General features: G+C 41.5%; 1 protein-coding gene across 4 annotated transcripts in view; it reads left to right on the top strand.

The window, feature by feature from the left end:
• Positions 1–17811, top strand: part of LOC137420833 (serine/threonine-protein kinase LATS1-like) — a 44697-nt gene extending 26886 nt beyond the window's left edge. For all 4 annotated transcript variants that reach the window (XM_078772259.1, XM_068106261.2, XM_068106262.2 and 1 more), the window contains 4 exons: positions 122–292; positions 10443–10549; positions 13002–13402; positions 13913–17811. In XM_078772259.1, coding sequence (XP_078628385.1) covers positions 122–292; positions 10443–10549; positions 13002–13402; positions 13913–13997 — 764 coding nt within the window. In that variant the 3' untranslated portion in view covers positions 13998–17811. The remainder of the gene's footprint in view (positions 1–121; positions 293–10442; positions 10550–13001; positions 13403–13912) is intronic.
• The last annotated feature ends 2693 nt before the right edge of the window (positions 17812–20504 follow it).

Raw genomic sequence — 20504 nt, 5'->3', positions numbered from 1 at the left:
CAAGTATTGTTTCAAGGTGTTTCAAGAAATATCGATTGTAGAATGATACATTCTTGGAGTAATGTTGGAAATCCTCCTATGTCGCTTTAACTGTCATTTGCATCTTTCCCATGTCTCACAGGAGACCATGTGCGACAAGATAGTTTGGAGGTTGGGGCATTGTGGGATGACCCAGGAGAGCTCGACGCTAAGCCTTTGGCACGGCGGGCGGCTCGGTCGGGCCAAAGAGGTCTGGCACATTCATTGGTTGGGACTCCGAACTACATGGCCCCTGAAGTGCTTACTCGTACAGGTGGGAAATGGGAAAATGATGATTTGGTGAATGTGTAGGAAAGAAAATGTTTAATGTGATTTATTCCTCTGTTACATGCCCAAGCTTATTGCATCGTGCGTTGCCCACCTGTCGTCCGCAGCCCTCACATCCGTATCAATCCAGGCCACAACCTTTCTTTTTTTCTTTTTACTGTTTGAGCTTTTGTCATCAGATTTTCAACAAACCTTTATTATAGTCTTTGACCAATTTTGAAAAAGGGCTTTCAAATGTAGTGAGAAGCATTTCATGTTTATGATTGTCATTCGGGCTGTTAGGGAATGAATTAATTTAGCCTTGAATGATTTGACAAGACTCAAGAAATTAATTGTCCAAGCTCGTTTCAGAAGTATAATCAGCTGATTTTAATGACACGTGGCAGTCCTCAATTCACTGATATTCAATTCAGAGTAACACATACAATGAATAAAATAAAATCACCACGGCGGCTCAACACACTACATTTCATACATACAACTGAACCGAGAGCCTCCCCGATGTTCTGCTGCACAGCTATTTATGGTCAGAGATGAAGGAGGGAAAGGTCGAATAAGGTTCAGAGAGACGAGACATTTTGGCATTTTGTGATTCCTCCACTCCTTGGCAGTCAGCTCTCTCTTCGTTATCTTCAACTCTAGCGGCCATGGATGTCAAGTCATGAGGAACAGAGATTTCTAACTGTTTTTCTAAGATAAACAGAACTTACTGCTTCTATGAGATAAAAAAAAAAAAAAAAAACATGCTTAGCGTGTGTGGGGACATCTGCTCTTTCTCAATCTCCCTCTACGAGAAAAACAGGGTTGCAAAAGTTCAAATGAATGAGAGTTATACATCATTGTTACAAGTTCTATATTTTATGAAAAGTCGTATCGTATAAAAAGTATATTATTTATACAATATTAGACTAAAAAGGACTATATCCTTCCTATTCTCTAACCGAGCTTACTTGGCTGCGCGGCTCTGAATCTCGGTAAAGGAGCCCAGAATCATTATGGACTATAGCATAACTAAACTATTTCTATCTCATTGTCATTACAATACATTTTATTAATTTAGAGGGTCAGGGACAAGTTTGAATTTGAATGCCTGTGATAACTCGCCTACCCCTGGCTTGTAGAGGTTTTCTACTTCTACAGTCCCTCTTTTTTTTTGGGTTTATATTAACAATTTAAACAACAATTACAAGGTACTCAAATTACAAAATTTGGGTGTTCAATTTCCTGTCTTCCTGAGCATACACCATCCATATGAAAAAGTTTGTTTGTTATTAGGCATCGGCTTGCATGTTGAATCCCTCCGTCGTTGAAAGTTCAGTTTTGTTGCGGAGCTCTTTCATTCAAGTGATCCACTTCCTTTAATATTTGGCAATTATTCATGTGTGATTCCCTGCAGCAGGATGAACACTGGAACTCTGTGCTCCTGTCATCAAAGAGTGAATCTTACAGGTCACAATCTTCTCTGTGCTTGCAATGCACAATCTGCCACCTTTCAGCAGCACACAAGCCATTGCACGTTGAATCACCAATATGGTTGTAGATGGGCAAGATCACAAAACGACCCTGCACAGCAGGCAGCATCATTGCCATTCTTACAACAAGCATGAGCAGATCTTCACCAAGGCTGTCGTCCAGTTTCATCTGACCTGCCCTCTCAAGCAGAGAGTGTGAGGAGCTGCACAAATCCCGCTCAATCAGCAGAATTGTGTGAGGTAAGGACCAAAGCTGGAGGTGCATCGATGAAGGTTCCAGGATCATGATGTCCAATTGATCCATGATGCACACCAGAAACAGCCAGCAGAGCCATGAAGGCCCAGGGTCCAGCGCAGTCTAGCAGTCCCATCCAGGACTCACCCTCCTTTGGCAATCAGCAGAGTCGTGATGTCATGTTGAAACATCAGGAGTTTGCCATGCCAATGGAAGAAAAAAGTTTGGCAGTTGATGTGAGCTTCAAAAAGCAGGTGTGTACTGAAGCAGGTGGTCGCTTTCAACCCACATATAACAATGTGGTTCAGGCAAATGGTCGTCTTGAAACTCCTGCGAGGGTAGGTGAACCACAATTTCCCAATTTTCCAAAGGAAGGTGCATGCCATGTTTCCATGTTTCGGAGGTGCATGCCATAATAATTTCATCTTGAGCCAGCCAAATTCACTGATCATCATCTCCAGCAACTCTTCCAAAAGCCTCTTTTTGATTCTTACAAGTGGGTTATTCTCCTCTTTCATTTAATCACACCAGAGCCTGTTTTCCAATACACTGGATCAAGCAGAATCATTTTAAAACATGGAATTAACACATTATAACTGACAATGTTATCAATATCCCGATTATGTCCTACCTTATAACAATTTACATTGGTTCACAGGTTCCCCTAGAACATTTGAAAGATTATATTTCATGTGTAACACCCGAACAAAACATATTAAATCATGGGTGTACCTGTTTCGAGCATAACCAAAGTACATATGAATGTATTCAATAAATCTTCAAAATTGTATTTCCCTTTTTCTTACAAAACAAAATACCCAAAATTCTATCACCCATAAATCTCAAATCTTATCATGTATTCAATGAACATTTGCATAATCATGTGGTCCTCTCACCACAAGGTGAGAAGGAAATCAATCATTACTGTAACTTTTAAATAATTCGTCGTCTTTCATCAACCTTACTTTCATATTTTACTTCCAAAATATCTCATGGAATTCACAGGTGCTCAACCAAGTATCAGCAAAATCTTTTTTGAATCAAATTTTTTCAAAAATTTAATTCAAAATTAACCATTTATGTATTCTTATCATAATTATCACAGATCTCCTTTGTATCAATTTTCCAACAAAAACTGTCTGTATATGATTCACATTACTTTCAGCACATAATTCCTTGAAATCATCCTTTCCTCCCTTTTTTCTTTATTTTATAACAAATAAAACAAACAAAAATAATAGGCCTCAATTTATCAACCTGAATGTTTGTTTATAATAGGCCTCATTTTCCCATCCTTAACAATTTTTCTTTCACATTATTTTCATTATCTCTCACATTCATTATCTTACAAAATCTGTTGCCAAGATCTGCAGTTTCCTTCTCTCCTTTAAAAAAAATTAAAATCAACCATTTTCTCTAGCCATGGAATAATTCATTCTTCATAATCATAGCCAATTATTTTAACCCACATGTTTGCTCCAAAAACAACATGTCACATTCCCTGTATATTGCCTGTATATTTCTACAATTTATATCCCATTAACCCAAGAACACTCAATTGCTTGGTTTTTTAGCCGCGTCGCAAGACGCTGGTCATAGAGTGCCCTCTGCTGTTCTTGTTCTTGTTCTTGTTCTTCTTGTTCTTGTTGTTCTTGCAGAGAAGACAAAACCTCAAAGCTCCACCCATTCTGGGAACCATAGCTCCACCCATTGTGGGAGAGGCTTCATATAAACAAATATCCACCATTTTATTAACTCGCATAGCTTTGAGGCCTGTTTTGTAGGCCCGTGGTGTCTTCCTCTCTCACAGTTTTATTTCAAATCAAATTCGATATATCATTTCATTTTTCACAGTCGCTAACATAGTTTTAGACTCGGTTGAAAAAAAACCGGAAGAAAATCCGATGAAAGTTGCCCTTTATAGAACGAAATGAATTCTCAAAGGCCTGTAACTTCAAGTCCATTGAGATATTTTTTTTTTAAATCGCGGCATGGTCAGTCATACACCGCCCGAAATAACAGACGGGAAAATGCCGAGATATATTTAAAATTCGTCCATTTGATGACAATCGTCACGATGAAATATTTAATTTATACGTCGTCACAATAATGTGGAGAGAGGAGCATAGCTTCGTTCACGTGTCGCCACACACGGGAAATTGCCGAGATTTTTTTTTTTTAAATCGCGGCATGGTCAGTCATACACCGCCTGAAATAACAGATGGGAAAATGCCGAGATATATTAAAAATTCGTCGCCACACACGGGAAATTGCCGAGATATATTTTCACTTTGCACAAAAATAACATCAAGTAATCGAATCAATAGGAATGTCCTGTGCCTATAACATCGACGTTATAGGCACAGCTGCATCTAGGCATTGTGTAACATCGACGCGGCTTTTGTTTTAATTAAAACTTTTTGTACTTGTTTTTTTAAATAATGCCATATATCCATATTTCTTTTCAAAATGTTCCTGACATACACATTAATCCCATTAGACCTCAAATAACCTACAATCCTAGAAATAATTTTGTGACATTTCAACGATTACCATATTATTGTACTTCTCATCCATAACAGTCCAAACATTCAAAGGACAGATAGCAGTTTCATATGTGTATACCTATGTAACAGGTGCATGAATATGTAACAGGGGCACTGTTTCCTTCCCTTTTTATCCACCTTATAAATATCCACACCACTCACTAAAAAATACTATAAATCACATAATTCCACTCTTCCTTCAGTGAGGCCATGTTTTCCTTCTGTTTCAAGATTAATCATTTCATTCAATTAATTGGAGCATCCCTTCATCTTTTTTTTCTTTTTTTTAGATCATGAATTGTGATAAAAAATTGATCATTTGAACACAAATTGAACAAACTTGATCAAACAAAACAGTTACATTAACTCGACATTCTTTTCACAGCACAACGTTCACTTGAACATCCGTTTACTAGATACTCCCCCTTTATTTTTATTATTTTTACAAGAGAAAAATAACCTAGTTTTATCATCAATTTTTACAAATTTCGTACTTCCACTTTAACTAGTGAATACAAATGGCACCGGTATGTAGATGTCCCAAGTTGTCAAAAGTGTATGGTGTTGGTGCACGTAACATCGCGTTTTTATTTTAAACTACGTAACAGCACGCTCAATAGTTCATAAAATTTGTTTTTCTCCTCCATTTTTGAGGCTCACTACTACATCTCGTTCATATCGTTAATTATAACACTATCATAACATATCTATTGTGATAAAACGTACAGTACTAATGATTGACCATTTTCATAACCCATTGTTTTGTGAGGTCCATGCCATCACTAGATGAATCCACTAGATCGTAATTGCAACCATGCTTCTCTACTTGCAACCCAAATATTTTCCATTCACGAAATAAAATGAATTTTATGAATTTTCTCATTATTCAAAAGTTTACAAAATGTCCCAAATCTGTATATTATTTTCTACTGCGGTTACATTAAACCATATATATGTTCATATCTTAATCCAATCAGAAAATTGTCAATTTACTCCTAATATATGTCTGTACCCACAACATGGTTGTATATATTTTACAAAATCCAACTTTACATGTGTCCGACACCAATAAACTGAAAAAAATGCTTTGCTGGACCCATGCAAGATCCCTCACAAATTTTGCAAACTTCGCAAAGACATATCTTCTAAAAGCATGCCATTGTCTTTGAATTGGTGATCTGATCACACACCTTTCGTCGTAACTTTAATACCCCAAATTTTCCATTCCTTCCCTCCCTGATCCTAAGATGCAGGGATGGGTTATTTTAGGATCATGTTGCATCGAGCATTATTTTTCCCAAACAGTGTGAACTTATTGAACTGTGCCATTACCTATGTCATCCAACAATTAACATTAGCTTTGCCATGATGTTGCTATATGACATTATAATCCAATATAACTCTTCGTTGCTTTAACATCCAATTTGTCCTGTTCAAAATTTGAATTTGATCACCATTTGCCCTGTTCACGTGACTCGTGGTTGTCCCTCTAGGCTCCCTGTCCCCGTTGTTTTTTTTTGTGAATATTAGATTGTTCTTCGCGGTTCTGTTTAAATATGTTTAAACTTTCCCCTGCAGTGTTTTATTCAGTGGTATATTACAACACGCTGCTTTTATTCCTATTTAAAAGGCTCTTTTCAATTTCCTCTCCAACTCATTCTACTTCCAAAAAAATGTTCAATCTCTTATAATTCTAAATCACTACATGCTCTAAATTCAAATTTTCATCAAATTCATTCCACCCCTCTATCATTCTTAAACGGATCGCTAACTTGAAAATCACAATAAACCCAATTTGTTATAAATGTTCATCTTTCATTAATCATCCACTTTCTAAACTCCCCCTTGCCACTCCCCTCCAAATCTCCCCCCTTGCCACTCCCCTCCAAATCTCCCCCCTTGCCCCTCACCTCCTAAACTCCCCCCTCACCCCTCCCCTTCAAAACTCGCCCCCAACCCCTCCCCTTCAAATCTCCCCCCTCCCACCCCCTTCTCAAAGCTGCCTCCTCCCGACTTCATCTCCCTTCCATCTCATACCTCCACCTCCCCCAACCTTCTACTTTCCTCTGCCACCCCTCAAAGAACCCCTCACTGTCTCATGCCATCACCATCAAACATTTTGTCCTCATCCTTCCCTTTCTTGTAACTCTTCTGTAATCTCTGACACACTATTAACTGCTCTTCCTACCTCCCCCGCCCATCCTTCAAATCTCCCCCCTCCAACTCCCTTCTCAAAGCTGCCTCATCCCCACTTCGTCTCCCTTCTATCTCATACCTACACCTCCCCCAACCTTCTACTTTCCTCTGCCCCCCCCCCCCCCCCCACCCAAACAACCCCTCACTGTGCCTCATCCCATCACCATCAAACCTTTCGTCCTCCTCATCCTTCCCTTTCTTGTAACTCTTCTGTCATCTCTGACACACTATTAACTGCTCTTCCTACCTCCCCCGCCCATCCTTCATCTGCCCCGACCCCACCCCTCCCCTCTCTTGCACCCGATGCTCCCCTCTCTCCTCATTAACGATATGGACCTCAAACATCCGAGGCCTTCGCTCAAATCTGATTGATCTCTCCATTCAGGTTGCTTCTGACAATCCAGACTTGATCTGCTTAACAGAAACTTTCCTCCTTCAAGATGTCTCTGATTCCTTAATATCTCTTCCTGGTTACTCCCTCCTCCGGTATGATAGACCTGAGCCTTGTCCTGGTGGTGGGGTTGCTATCTTTATGACAAACTGTCTTCCTCACTCTCCTTGCACTGCCCTCTCTCCACCCCATCCCCAGGAGTACCTCTGGCTACGGCTTCCTCTCCTCTCCCACCTTTTGTTCATATGTGTTCTGTACCGTTCTCCAAACAGTGATGACCCCATTTACATGTTGCTTTTTGACAACATGGACCAACTTCTATCAACTCATCCCAACTCTCTCTTCCTCATATGTGGCGACTTCAACTGTCATCATGCCAGCTGGCTAGGTGTGGGTTCCTCTCTCACCAGCCATGGCACCTCAGCAAAGGACTTCTGTGACTCATTGGGACTGACACAATCTGTCAATTTCCCGACCCAGATCTCAGTCAATGGAGTATCTTCTCTTCTAGACTTGGTTATGACAAACTTCCCTGCAAATGTCTGTTGCTCTTCCTCTGCTCCAATCGGTTCTTCTGATCATGTGCTTATTAAAGTGGACATCTCTCTGGCCATTCTCAGAGAGCCTCCTCAGCGTCAACGAGTCTGGCATTTCACTCAGGCCGACTGGCACGGGCTGCAAGCAGCCATCAATCATCTGGAATGGTCTCCCATCTCTACTGCCTCTGACATCAATTCTTCCTGGGAATTTTTCCAAAGCAAACTGCTCTCTCTCATGCACAGATTTATCCCATCTCGTCTTCAGTTGTCTTACCCTTCCTCCCATCCATGGTACATTGAATCTTGTGGTGAGGCAGTTGCCCTGAAACAACTTGCCTTTGCCTCTTGGAAGGCAAATCCAACTGAAGATAATCTCAGTTCCTTCCACCAAGTTCGGAACAAGTGTGTGTCTACCCTCAGGAGTGCCAGAAAGCACTATCTCTCCACACTCAAGCATGAACTCTCAAACCTGTCTCCTTTCTCCAAATCCTGGTGGCGTCTGGTCAAATCCGTTTCTGGTGTTTGTTCCCCCTCCATCCCCTCCTTCACCTCAAATGGCAACACAGTTGACACCGCATGTGACAAAGCTGAATGCCTCAACTCTGTGTTTGCCTCAAAATCTTGTGTCCCAAACCCATCTCTCTGTTCCCACCTTACCCAGTCGAACCCAACTGCTCCTGGACCCTGTGTCATCCTCTCCTGACAAGGTGGAGAAGTTTTTGTCAAACCTCGACTCTGATTCTGCAACTGGACCAGACAGCATCAGCCCACGGGTCCTAAAATCCTGCTCTGCGGCTCTATCTCACCCGCTCTCTGTTCTTTTCACCCTCTCTTTTGCTTCAAGGTCATCTGCCAGCATCTTGGAAATCAGCAAACATTATCGCTTTACACAAAAAATGTGCAAAAACAGATCCTTGCAACTACAGACCAATCAGCCTGCTCCCAATTATCAGCAAAGTCATGGAATCCATCATTGCTTCGGATATCAAATTCTTCCTCTTCTCCAATGGCTTGATCTCCGATCATCAATTTGGATTCATACCAGGTCATTCTACTCTGGACATGTTGCTTCTGCTGTCTCAACAATGGATGGAGGTCCTCAATGCCAAACAGGAAATCAGAGCTGTCTCCCTTGACATATCACGTGCCTTCAATACGGTCTGGCACCCAGCTCTGCTCACCAAACTCTCCTCCTATGGTATCCATGGAAATCTCCACGCTTGGCTTGCTGACTTTCTCTCTGGTCGTAGTCAACGTGTGGCCCTGAATGGATTTATCTCCCCCCCAACGCCTCCCCTTCAAATCCCCCTCTTGCCCGGGAAGGGGCAAGGGGGAGATTTGAAAGGGATGGGTGATAGGGAAGATTTGGAGGGGAGTGGTGAGCTTGGATTCTAGAAAGTGTTGTACGATTAATGGGAAACGAACATTTATTGCAAAATGAGTTTCTTGTGACCTTCGAGTCAAAGATACGTTTAAGGACGCTGGAGGGGAGGTGGAGTGCCGGTGAGTTTAGGTAATGTAGGAAAGAGGAACTGTAAGAGATGGAATTTTTTTTTTGGAATGAATAGATTTGGTGAGCAAGTCAAAAGCAACCTTTTAATGAAGAAAAAGAAAAAGGTGTTATCATATACGACAGAATACATCACTTCAGGGGAAAGTTTAAACAATTTTAAATTGAACAGTGAAAACTATTTGGGGAAATGGGGGTGAAACACGTGGTCGAAGAACGAACGAACGAATAAGAACGATGAATAAACGAATAAGAACAAAGAAGGAAATGTTTTTTTTTTGTTTTTGAGTTAATATTTTAAACAAGGAAGTATGGGGTGAAAAGACTGGGAAAAACTGAGAGAACGAAAGTAATTGAACCACAATCGACTGCTGAGAGAAAACAAAGCCTCAAGGTAGGAAACAAGGTACTAGGCCGAAAAAACGTGGCACAAAATAACCGACGATTTTTTATACAGGTATGAAAGATTAACACCGATAATCTTCCTAGGGACGTGGGACGCACTATAGGTACACACACTGAAAGATAAATACAGTTTCGACAAAAATACAATTGTGAACAATTACTTAACTTCGAAAGCTTGGAGAGCGTGTGCAGCTTTGAAAAACCGTGCCCTCGCCGACAAGATCTCGCGCGATCCCAAATATTTATTTCCCATGGAGAGTTCTTTACAATGATCCATGTCTCAAATTTTTCTATTCAGCGCTTTCCGAGATATAGAGGTGCAAAGTTTTTCGATTTTTCCAAGATGGCGGCCGAACCACGTGACATAGGACGTCATAATTATCATTAAAAAATTCTACAGGTGGAGTTGCACCTATGGTGAAAATTTCCTGTCAATCGGACCAACGGTTGCAGAGAAAATCATATTTATTCTGTGTGGACAAACAAACAGACAAAGAAACGGACTCAAATGCAATACCCTCTCCTCTGGCGAGGGTAATTAATCCCAAATTTTTTTGCTGTTGTTTTCGTTTAGTTTGAGAGCAATACGGACGCAGATGGACTTTGCATTTTGGGATGCTTTCTAGTTTGTCTTTGGTATGATTCTATCAGATTCAAAATCGGAACCGACCTCCCAGAGACCCAGACTCAGTGGACATTCTTTCTACCCATTATGCCACAGTCTGGATTTGAGTAACAGAAAATATTTTTCATAAGGAAAACTTTTTGCATTAAAGAATTGTGCAGACTTTTTAATTTTCTTGTCAAATTATTTTGTTTCTTTTGGTGTTCGTTTTATACAGGTTACACTCAGCTCTGTGATTGGTGGAGTGTTGGTGTTATTTTGTACGAGATGCTTGTTGGACAGCCACCATTTTTGGCACCAACACCTGCTGAAACCCAAATGAAGGTTTGTTGTTGTTTTTAGTATTAATTTCCTTTTGTGATGTCTACTAACTGCAATTGTGGAGGTTGTACCTTTTCTTGAAGCGGTCAATGACTGCCAAGTCACCTGTTCAAGTGGACCAGAGCATGCGCATATATCTTTGGCTGTGATATATAATTGAGACACATGCGAAGGAAGTCATAAATTTGATCATTTGATAGACCAGTACGTTCCTGAAAGGTGGAGTGTTCTTGTAGATGATGTTTGATGATAGAGCAAGTCTCTGGAACAAGGATGCTGGTAAAAAGTGATTCTACGTCGAAACTGATGAGGGTTTCGGAGGGGAGAATGTCAAACTGCTGAATGTGCTGAACAAAATGTTCTTAGTTTATAACGTGGTGTTGTCTTTCTGACAAGTAATTGAAGAATCTTAGCTATGTGCTTCACGAGATTATAGGTCAGTGAGCCCCATGTTGAAACGATGGGCCGAACTGGAGCATCTGGTTTATGTATCTTGGGTTGGCCAATTCAAACTGGACACGTTGAGGATGATGTGCGAAAGATGATGTGGATATGTTGAAGATGACATTGTACAAACGATCTTCTTTAAATGGTTTTGGGGTGGGTATTATTTTATTCTATTTTATTTTAAACATCTCTGAACATTATATTCTTTAATAATAATTGTGTGCAACAAGACTCGATACATAAACTGCATTTTTTATCTGAATTTCAAAAAACTTCATTTAAACTGCTCTTTCCTCAGGTTAAGGTACCATGGAGCTCATGTGTGTTGCTTCTGATTGTACAAATTATTAGAACCTGACCGATGCTAGATTTCTGGGTCCGATGCCGTTACCAATTTTGGAGTCCTAGACCATCAATTGCCGATATATCGAACAATACTTTGTCAAAAAATGCAATATCCTCGGACCCCGCTACATTCGATATGTTCCTGGAAAATCCGCGAATAGCAGGGCCTTGTTTCAATGGAAAAAGGGGGGATAGGTTCCTGAGTCGCGAAAATCCATGAATAGAGAGGACCAAACCGCGAATGACGATGCAAAATCCACAAATGGTGAGGCAAATCCAGAGAATGTCGACGATAATCCACGAAGGTCGATGAAAATCCCATGAATGTATGCCGCGGCATTGTTTCAATGCCCTTGAAAAAACGCGAATTGGCGGAACATGGCTGTGAATAGGGGGGGGGGAAACACGATTTTGCGGAACACGGCCACGAATAGAAAAAAAACAACACGATTTCACGGAATACGGCCGTGAAAAAAAACAAAAACACGATTTCGCGGAACATGGCGGCGAATAGAAAAAGAAACCGCGAATTTGCGGGACACCTTTCCACAAATAGAGGAACAGGTCTCATTTTATAACCCCCGAATACGCGGAACCCACAAATATCGAAACCGCGAATCGCAGGGTCCGACAGTACCGTATTTTCAAATTGATTTGAAAAACTTCCATTTTATTTGAACTTTCAACATTCGAGAACATTTAATTTAAATTATTCTACGAACAAGTAAATAACATAACACTTATCAATAAATTCAACATTTTTAAAAAATAGTAAAAAATGCTTTTATACAACCAATGAGAAGTCGATACAACCAGGCAAAGCTCACAAGAGGAAATAACAATAATGAGACTGTTTAGATTCACAAAAATCCGAGCCTGTGTGCGTACGGCCAGCTGGGCCTGACCTGCCCTGCATGTGCAACACGTCATGTGACATGCATGCAGGTAACACGTGCTGTGCGTGATTCATTCCCGGTGCGCTATAGATTTGTATCATCAGATTATCATGCATGTCCTCAGCATAAAAACTTGAATGGGATTGGCTTTTGCATTAACAGTGCGTTAACACAAGCGTTCAGGAACACAGCAATGAAGAATAGATGGAGTCGTCAAGTTATACCTCGAATAATAATTATGTAGATTTGGCAGGTTATTATACAAGTGAGTCAGACGTGATTAAGGAAGGTTAACCTTTGGGTTTTCTATTTCTTGCAAATTAACTTGACTTAAAATAATTGATCAATGCTTCTAAAAATGTGGGCCTCTGTAAAAGAAAAAAAAATTGGGGGAGAGGGTGGTGTGGAGTGGTTGCGTACGCACCCAACGGCTTGTTATAAAATATCGGGGCACATTTGTGGCTTAAATGCCGATACCGATGTTTAAAAAATCCAAATATCGGCTGATACATCGGTTAAACCGACGTGTTCGTCTGGCTCTACAAATGATCTTTTTATGTTTTCCCTTGTACAAGGCTGCCGCACCTTGTTTGCCTGATTTATATACATGAGTTTGCTCTATTTTCCCAAGTGTTTTTATCTAAACTTTTGCAACAGAGCTCTATAAAAAGAATGTTTGCTCATTTGTGGCGAAAAAAATTAGAAGAGGGGTGTGTGGGAGTATTAATTTGATGTTCTGAATTGTATTTTATTTCTCTTTCAACAAGGTAATCAACTGGCGAACAACTCTGCGGATTCCACCCGAGGCCTCACTCTGTCCAGCTGCCTCTGATCTCATTATCTCACTCTGTCGAGCTGAAATTGATAGGCTTGGTGGACCAGCTACTGGTGGTGTTGAAGCGATTATAGAGCACCCTTTCTTGGATATTTATGGCCTATTTGGCCCCTCTGCAGATCCCCGTTCTATTCCTGCTCCGTATGTCCCCAAGATCGCTCACGCTACTGACATTTCAAACTTTGACCCTGTGGAAGAACCTGGGATCACAGCCGAGGGGAGTGATGGAGAGAGGCAGGAGGAAGCAGGGGTGACAGACAGGAAACAGGAGAGGGGCGTTGGTGGTGGGAGAGTTGAATCTGAGCTGCCATTTTTTGAGTTTACATTTCGCAGGTAAGTGCTTTCTTTTTAAGGCAGGTAAAGCATTTAATGGGCATGGAAGGGTTGTTTTGAAGTCAGATGAGCAAAACGTTTTTACTACCTGTCATTTTGAAGTTGCTCTTAATTTCAAGGGCAATTCACATGATTGTAAAAGTAGTATAATTTTTGCCCCTCACCCACTACCATTCATTCATTCATTCATTCATTCACCCACTACCATCCACAACTCCTCACCCCCTCCCTCCCCCCCCCCCCCCCCCAAAAAATTCCCTTCCTCTTCCACTCATGCCCATTTAACTTATCCTTACTCTTCACAGTTGTCTCCCTTTCTCACCATCTTTTGTTCCCCCACTTTTGTCCTTTCCATGCATATGTAATATGTAGATATCCTTGTGTATTTTCTGATTTTGTTTTTGTCACTTCTAATTCCATTCCGTAGTTTTTTCACCTGATTTATTTTTTATTTAATTGCCTGTTCTATCAGCAGCTTGTATTTTTGCTGTCCTGTTTTCCAATCCTCAGGTTCTTTGATGATGCAGGCTTACCTTCTGGTGTTTCGCATGTAGTTGGAGGAACTGGCACTGGAATCGGGGCCGTGTTTGTGTGAGCTAAAAGGGAGATGAGCATTTTGGAAGAAGAAGAAGAAGAAGACCAACCTCAAGGAGAAGGAAAATGGGTTTTTGATCTAACTGGTTTACGCCTGAAGAAAAAGGATTGTACTAAAATGCGGCAATTCGCTGTGTGTATGTACAGGCTACAAGGTGATCCATAATTAAGTCCCTATTTTAAATACAGAAAGTGAATATCCAACCAATTATGAACTTCAATCGAGCAGTGCAGAGGGGCACCTTCTTGCATGAAAGTCGTTTCATCTGTGTTGTCCCATTGCTCAATTTTTGGAAGAAAGTTTTGAAGCATTTCCAAGTATCTCCGTTCGTTGTATCGTGGAAGATGTACTGTCCAATGAGTTGGGTTGAAGTCATTCTGCACCAAACGAGCAGTTCTGGCCAACTTTGGCTGCATTCGACTGTCGTTTCTGGGTCATTTCCTGAGCAGTAATGGCAGTTATATCTGTTGACAAATCCACCAACATGAAAAACAGCCTCGTCAGACTGGATAATGTTCTGTAACCCAGCTGGACAGTCATCAATCCACTGAGAGAAATGTTCACAAAACTCAATTCTCTTATCACAATCACTGAACATAATGAGGTTTGTTTGGTTTCCATCCTGAGTCGTTCAAAATTGCCCAAAGTACATGATGACTTCTTATCCCACTCTCCCTCACCGCTCGTCTGACTTATTTGGGCTCCTTGTGAACGCGTCTCATATGTCCCTGATCTCGCTGTGGCACGTCTTCCTCGACGGAACTTCCTACCTCCGTGACGGAACCAGTTATTGGTGACTATTTTCAATCGTTTTTGGATCCAAAGTGGCATGACTTCCCATTTCTTGCCGCCACCATCGTTGAACTACAATTAGACTGCCAAACCTCATACCATGCATCAACTTTGTGCCTTTTTAACAACAGTTAATTTCTCAAAGCAAAGAAAAAATAATATTAATGGCAATAAACAATCTTTCAAACAAATATATTTTTAATACTCGTATGTACAATAAGAGTACGTATTTCAATGTAGTAATACCTCTGGTAACGAGGTAGATGCATTCCATGGTGTCACATTGTTGTCAGAAACTTTGTTACTCGAGGTAAATACAGTGCCTTTAGAAAGTCTACACCCCCTTCAAATTTTTCATCTTTTGTTGCCTTTTAGCCTGGAATTAAAATGCATTAAATCAGACTTTTTCATTGTCCGTCTCCCCTGTTGAACATGCTGCTGCTCAGCCAGCTCCTTATTGGTTAGTGGCTGTCCACCAGCTCTTGCACGTTGTCAACTTCCTCGATTCCCACTGCCTGTGCTATTTGTGTGAGGTCATGGCTAATGGCCGGAACCTCAGACCCTATCCCAACGAAGTTGTTCACTACATTGAGCTACACCTTCTGCCAAACCCCATGAAGACGGTGATCAGTCACTTCTGCACAGGCCTCTGATATTGTTGATTGCCTTCATGATGTTGTAGACCTTCCAGAGGTCCTTGGTCAACTGTTTCTGACCATCATTAGTCTCGATCAGCTGACTAAATGTCCGCCTGGGGCCATAGGTCTTGAAGTTCGCAATAAGTCCCTGGTCCATGGGCTGCAGAAGCGAAGTTGTGTTTGGCGGAAGAAATACAATTTTTTTTTTTTTTACAGTAATGCATACCTGAAGCAAGCCGCAGTTCGAAGGGTGGCCTGAGGCAATGTCTAGCAGCAAAAACGCTTTGGGTTTGAAACCATTTTCTACACAATAATGCTCAAGCCAAAAATGGTTAGCAAACCAGTCAGTAAACACGGCGATCTTAACCCAGGCCTTCCTGTTCGATTTCCAGATAACCGGCAGGTTCGGTTTGGAGAAACTCTTCATGGTTCGAGGCGTCTCTGAATGGTGAACAAGCAAGAAGCAAATGCTTCCTGAACAGCCATGTCTCATCCCCACTAAACACTACATTTGGATCGTAAACCCCTGCGTTGACTACGGCCTCCAGCACTTTAAGAAATTCTTCTGCTTCCTTGATGTGTCAGCACTAGCAGCTTCACCTGTGAAGGGAACGCTGAGAATTTCGGTTCACTTCTTTAACCTCTCGAACATCCACGGGAAGTCACAAACATCTCGGTTGAATCCTCACCTTCCTGAGTCTTCAAATGCGCTAGGTGCCTTCCGCATTATCAGCACCTAACTGAGTGGCATGTGCCGCTGCATCATATCATCCACCCAAATACTTGACATTTTCTCAATAACACTGCTTCTTGTGCATGTTAAATTAATAGCAGTAAGGTTGCTAGAATGCTGCAAAGAAGCCTTCACTTTGTCTGCTTGGTTTAAAATGGTCTTTAAGGTGGACTGCGCTAACCCTGACAAACACGCCACTTCACTCTTCCTCTCTCCTTGTGATCTGCATTTTAGTTTCCCAAGAGATGGATTTACATTGCACTTTGTTGAATGTTTTATTTACTTACCCAAAAGACCACTAGCACCAGCTGGTCATTTGGATGACATAATGTGGTAATAAAATCACTATTGCTTCCAAAAAACACTAAAATATATTTACCAACACGAGGACCTCGAGCAATGGTGAGCAAGAGAGGGAAGACTGGTGAAGTGCGCTGCTGATTGGGTCGGGTGAAGGAGACTAGCGAAGCTCTTTGTTTATTGGCTGCTAATATTGTTTTGTGTTTTTTTCTTTTTTGGGAAGAGAAGAGGACCTAATTATGGATCACCATGTATATATGTCCGAACTTTATAGAACTGAAAGTTGCTTGGCCAATTTTCCTCAAATTTTCCATTTTTGCTCGGGCTACCCAGGCTCAGGTCATGGTCATGAAATAATGCATCCCCCACGAGGGTGGGGAGACGACATGGAATTTCTGCCTGTACTTGTGGCAGAGTGCAAGTGGTTTTACCACTGACCCCTGCTGGAGGAATGGGGTATTGTCAGTGGGAAAAGACGACATGATATAGTGAAAATTCTCGTCATAATTTCATATACAGCACATGGCACTGGTTTGCATCATTTTTGGTTGCACGGCTATGCTGCTGATGCAGTGCCCCCTGTAGGTTGGAGCAATGATTTGTTCAGGGTGCTGGCGATAGCTCGCCTGCTCTTCATGAAGGACATGGTGGGATATTTAACGTCCACCAACTTATGCCGGCAGATGGGATAGTTCAAGTGATTCATTGACACCATATTTTGCTCCCAGAGGGAGCAGGTATTAACTAGTTTTATAAAACCTATTCAGTTATTAGCAGATTTTTCTTTTTTTGCACACTCTCGCTTTCCCCACCTGGATAAGACTACAATAGTTTTGTTTACGGCCTGGCACAAGAAAGGCTTTCCCATTGTTGTTTAATGACATCTCGCTGACCCCCCCCCCCCCCCCCCCACTGCCCCCAGTAATGTTGATCTCTTCAGTCACTGTTGTCAAAAAATAAGAACCAGACTCGACAGTTACCACGCAACGACACCATTGTTTGCTGTTTAAATCGTTCCCTCAAATCTATTCTCTGCTGTGGGAATGGATAGGAATCTGATGTGATGTTTGCTCTGTGAGACCAAGCAGATGTGCATTTGCTTGTGTATATATGTATATGTATATTGGAACAGATAGATCTCTAATAAGGCCAGGCTTGGTTGTATGTGAAAGCACTGTTGAAAGATGCTTACCAGGGATGTATTTGGCAAATGAAAAATAGTTCGTGCTTTGGAAGCAAAGTTTATGCAATAGAGCAAAATTTGTTGCCATGAAAATACAAGTACAATGCTGGAAATGTTATTTGGAGAGAATTTTACTGAAAAGTAATAAAACATTTCTGGAACGTTTCAGTATTTTGTCAAGATCAAGATTTGTTGCTTTGCTCCTCTTATAATCGCCTCCAACATGTCTTCTCTCCTTTTTACAACCCTGACATCCCATCACACTTTTCTCTGAAATTTATGCTCTGAATTTTGTTTGTTTCTATAAATCTTTTCCAAACTGTTGAAATAAGATTCTTAATTTTTTTTTTTACTTTGTAATTTTACGTCCCATCCTGAGGTTATTAGGTTTACTCTCCATGAAATGGAGAGGAAACCTATTATTACTGCTAGACTTTTTATTATTATTCTTCCGCCCTATTTTGCACCTCCGAAAACTTCATAATTGATGTTCTCAGCAACCGCTGGTCGGATTGACAGGAAATTTTCATCAAATGATCGTCTCGGCTCCTAGAATTTTTTAATGCTAATTATGACGTCATATGTCACGTGGTGCGGGCGCCATCTTGTAAAACAAATTTAACTTTTCCCCTCTATCTCCGAAACGGCTCAATGGAAAAATTTGAGGAATGGCTCATTCTAAAGAACTCTTCAATGGGAACAAAACACATGTATCGAGTATATTAAAAATGCTAACGTTAAGAGGTTAGAATTCGTCAAACAAAAAATGTTCTCCCCTGAAAATGGGATTTTTTTTCCCAGATGCTTAGTTAAAACCAACTCAGATTGCAAAAAATTTCGAAGTCATACGTCACATGGTTCAGCCGCCATCTTGTTTTTCGTGAAAAAACACAAACGGCTAAACGGATCGAGCTGAACGGATCATGCCAATCTTGGCATGCATATTCGCATACCCAGGACGAACAAAAAAGTCACCGTGCACGACCTCATCCGACACATGGTTTCAGAGTTATGACGTTTTAAAGCTCAAACTAGAAATGGTATCACCTCCATAATTTGTGGAGATATCGAGTGGAAACTTTACACAAATGTTCCTCATGGGGGGATGTTTCAACGTTACTTGAGACGTTTTGATAAGTCACATGGTTTGGCCGCAATAAATAATGGAAGTTAAATTTTAAAAAGCTTGTAACTCTTGAACCACTGCATGGATCGACTTGAATTTTTAAAGCAATGTCGCTCTCATCAAGCGGAATAAGTGTGCAAAATTTCAAGATGATTGGATGTACGTTCTCGAAGCTATAAGTCTTTATTGTTTAAAGAAGAAGAAACACAGCGTTTTGTCCTTCCAGAACCTGATCACTATCACACGATCTCCCGCGGTCATTTGAAACTCAAATAAAATTCCAATTGCAGATTTCTCAATAGATGAGGTCTATGAACAAACGAATGAAACAGATTTGCTCAAATTCTGACTTTTTTTAAATCGATCGCATTTCACCCAAAGTTTGAGGTACTGAAGAAGAAGAACGCACCCTTTTGTCCTGCCAGGACGTGGTCACGATAACGCGATCGCCCGCGGTCATTTCAACCTCAAATGAAATTCCAATTGAGGATTTGTCAATAGATGAGGTCTATTAACAAACGAATGAAACAGATTTGCTCAAATTCTGACTTTTTTTAAATCGATCGCATTTCACCCAAAGTTTGAGGTACTGAAGAAGAAGAACGCACCCTTTTGTCCTGCCAGGACGTGGTCACGAAAACGCGATCGCCCGCGGTCATTTCAACCTCAAATGAAATTCCAATTGAGGATTTGTCAATAGATGAGGTCTATTAACAAACGAATGAAACAGATTTGCTCAAATTCTGACTTTTTTTAAATCGATCGCATTTCACCCAAAGTTTGAGGTACTGAAGAAGAAGAACGCACCCTTTTGTCCTGCCAGGACGTGGTCACGAAAACGCGATCGCCCGCGGTCATTTCAACCTCAAATGAAATTCCAATTGAGGATTTGTCAATAGATGAGGTCTATTAACAAACGAATGAAACAGATTTGCTCAAATTCTGACTTTTTTTAAACATGATCGCATTCGACAAAGTTGAGCAACTAAAGAAGAAGAAGAATCGTTTAGATCTCGGATAAAATAAATAATTATGTCTGCAATTTCAGGTTAATTTTCTTTTTTAAATGGCTTTTTCTGCAATCAGTGCATGGATTGACATGTGTGGATGTGTGTGGGGGGGGGGGGGGAGGGATGTGTGTGTGTGGGAAGGGTTTGGTGTGTGTGTGTGTGTGTGTGTGTGTGTTAGGGGTGGGGGTATGTGTGCGTGTGTGTGGGTGTGTGGTGGGGGGGAGGGTGTGTGTGTGTGGTGGGGGGGAGGGTGTGTGCGTGTGTGTGTGTATGCATGTGGGGATGTGTTTGTGTGTGGATGTGCATGTGTATGGATGTGTGGGTGTGTGTGTGGGGGGGGGGGGGGGGGGTGGATATGGGTGTATGTTGGGGGGAATGGGGTGTGCGCATGGATGAGGGGGGGTTGGATGTGTGTGTGTGTATGTGTGGAGGGGTGTGTGTGTGTATGTATGGAGGGGTGTGTGTGTGTATGTATGGAGGGGTGTGCCTGTGGGGGGATGGGGAATGTGTGTGTGTGCGGATGTGCGTGTGTGTGGATGTCTGTCTGTGTGTGTGTGGGGGGAGGGAGGGGGGGTTGGAGTGTGCATATGGAGGGGGGGCAGATGTGTGTGTGTGTATGTGTGGAGGTGGGTGGGTGTGTGTGGTGGGGGGACGGTGTGTGTGTGTGTGTGTGGGGGGGGGGGGGGTCTGGGGATGTGTGTTCGTGTGTGTGTTTGTGTGGGGAT

This window comes from Myxine glutinosa, chromosome 2 (genome assembly GCF_964187855.1).
Source record: "Myxine glutinosa chromosome 2, kmMyxGlut1.1, whole genome shotgun sequence".
Taxonomy (NCBI): Eukaryota; Metazoa; Chordata; class Myxini; order Myxiniformes; family Myxinidae; genus Myxine; species Myxine glutinosa.
Note: the sequence above shows the minus strand (reverse complement) of the source record. Positions and strands in the feature narration are given on the sequence as shown.